Source organism: Micromesistius poutassou, assembly GCF_964030765.1.
Source record: "Micromesistius poutassou genome assembly, contig: SCAFFOLD_4468, whole genome shotgun sequence".
NCBI lineage: Eukaryota > Metazoa > Chordata > Actinopteri > Gadiformes > Gadidae > Micromesistius > Micromesistius poutassou.
In genome coordinates this window covers 13,222-15,000 of record NW_028178701.1, presented here as the reverse complement: position 1 = coordinate 15,000, position 1,779 = coordinate 13,222, and the positions used below count along the sequence as shown (strand labels likewise).

At 38.3% G+C, this 1,779-nt stretch overlaps 1 protein-coding gene across 2 annotated transcripts in view; it reads left to right on the top strand.

Moving 5' to 3' along the window:
- Window positions 1-1,485, top strand: part of LOC311373477 (RING finger protein 175-like) — a 4,206-nt gene extending 2,721 nt beyond the window's left edge. For both annotated transcript variants that reach the window (XM_084490240.1, XM_084490241.1), the window contains exons 7-8: window positions 1-89; window positions 436-1,485. The exon at window positions 1-89 is cut by the window's left edge and continues 13 nt beyond it. In XM_084490240.1, coding sequence (XP_084346366.1) covers window positions 1-89; window positions 436-556 — 210 coding nt within the window. In that variant the 3' untranslated portion in view covers window positions 557-1,485. The remainder of the gene's footprint in view (window positions 90-435) is intronic.
- The last annotated feature ends 294 nt before the right edge of the window (window positions 1,486-1,779 follow it).

The following is a 1,779-nucleotide window of genomic DNA, read 5'->3' as shown; positions in this document are numbered from 1 at the left end:
TGTATCCGCGGCTGGTGCATTGTGGGTAAGAAGCAGACGTGTCCGTACTGCAACGAGAAGGTGGACATGAAGAGGATGATGAACAACCCGTATCCTTTGAGTTCTGCTCTCTGATTGGCTGGCACATGATAACACATACATAGGAACACACATCAAGGCCTTGTTAGAATGGGTTAACTTGTTCCCAATTAACACTATATAGTACACAATTTAGGGAACAAGTATTGGGGGATTTACATTGGTACATCAGTTGTACACTTATTTAACATTGCATTATGGGTATTAAATAGTTCACTATATAGGGAACCAGATACGTACCCTTAAATTTCAGACAGTACTCCAGAATGGTGACGCCCTAACTAGTTCACTATATCGGGGACACGGGAACCAAATGGAACACGGCGTCAGTCTTTAACTCAACTTCCTTTACCACAGCTGGGAGAAGACCCACATGCTCTATGGCCAGCTGCTTGACTGGCTCAGGTACCTGGTTGCTTGGCAACCCATCATCATTGGAATCGTGCATGGAATCAACTTCTCGCTGGGCCTAGAATAGAGCCCTGGGGAACTCTGTGTTCCACAGCCTTCTGATATACAGGAGGGTTTCCCCTTCTTCCCCCTTCTTCTGACCTCTCGCTGGACTTTGATGAATAAGCCTTTTGTATGAAGTTTTTCATAGTTTTACTGCTGCGGTGCTTCCATCCATGTTGCTATGGACTCCTTGGCCTGTGCTTTTAGGTTTTATTCCATCTGAAGCCACGGTTGTTGAAATATGTTGAAGGATATGTAACTGGGATATTTGTGTTATTATCAACAAGCAAAGAGAATGTTTTTCATACCATGCAAACTGTCATGGGAGCCAAGATAAACCCACACAGTATTAGCCTGCTGTTAGCTTAAATGCTAGCTGTTAGGAAGAGACATAAAACAAACGCCATATTATTTATTAAGTTATCCACTTTTATTTATTTTTTACAAACATGCCAAATTGTTTGTTAATGAATGTTAATGGACCGCAATATGTTCCATTTGAAAGGTTTTCGGTTAGCGGAACAGAACAAAAGAGTGTTGTTTTAATTGTCATGATCAATCTTCAAAGAAAGTTAGCAAATGCCTTCAAATAAGACCGTAAACGACCAATAGCATTGGTGTCTTCTCATGCTCTCGGTCTGATTGATCAGTGCTTGGAGGTGAAAACCTTTTTTAGCTCAGGAAATAGTTTCTGTGAACATTGCCACAAATGCCACATTAAAAGCCTTTTAAACAAGATTAAAAGCCTTTCAAACAAGTATTCATAACCGTTTCAATCCATTTGAACAAAACCTCTCCTTTGATGCTACAATTTGAACTCAATGCCAGCTGCTCAATTGCCCTAGGTTTAAAATAAGGAATAATTCAAATGGATAGTAACTTACACAAACAAATCAGATAATCAGGAATCCTTCCAGTGGATATCAACAAGTTACAAAAACCCACTGTACTGTTTTTATTTGTAATCACTTTCTTTCAATCTTATTGGATATCTTTGTATTTTAAGATAACTCTTAATAAACCTTATTTGGTGATAATGTATTGGTTGTATCATGTATCTGTTTTGACAATGCCAAAGTAACTACAAAACTCTCTCTCTCTCTATATATATATATATATAGCTCCATATATATATATATATATATATATATACTGCATACATATATATATGGAGTTTAGTGCCCCTGGTGGTGGGTCACGGAAAGGGCACTTGTTTGTAAAGGATGAAACAACATTTTGTACAATTCA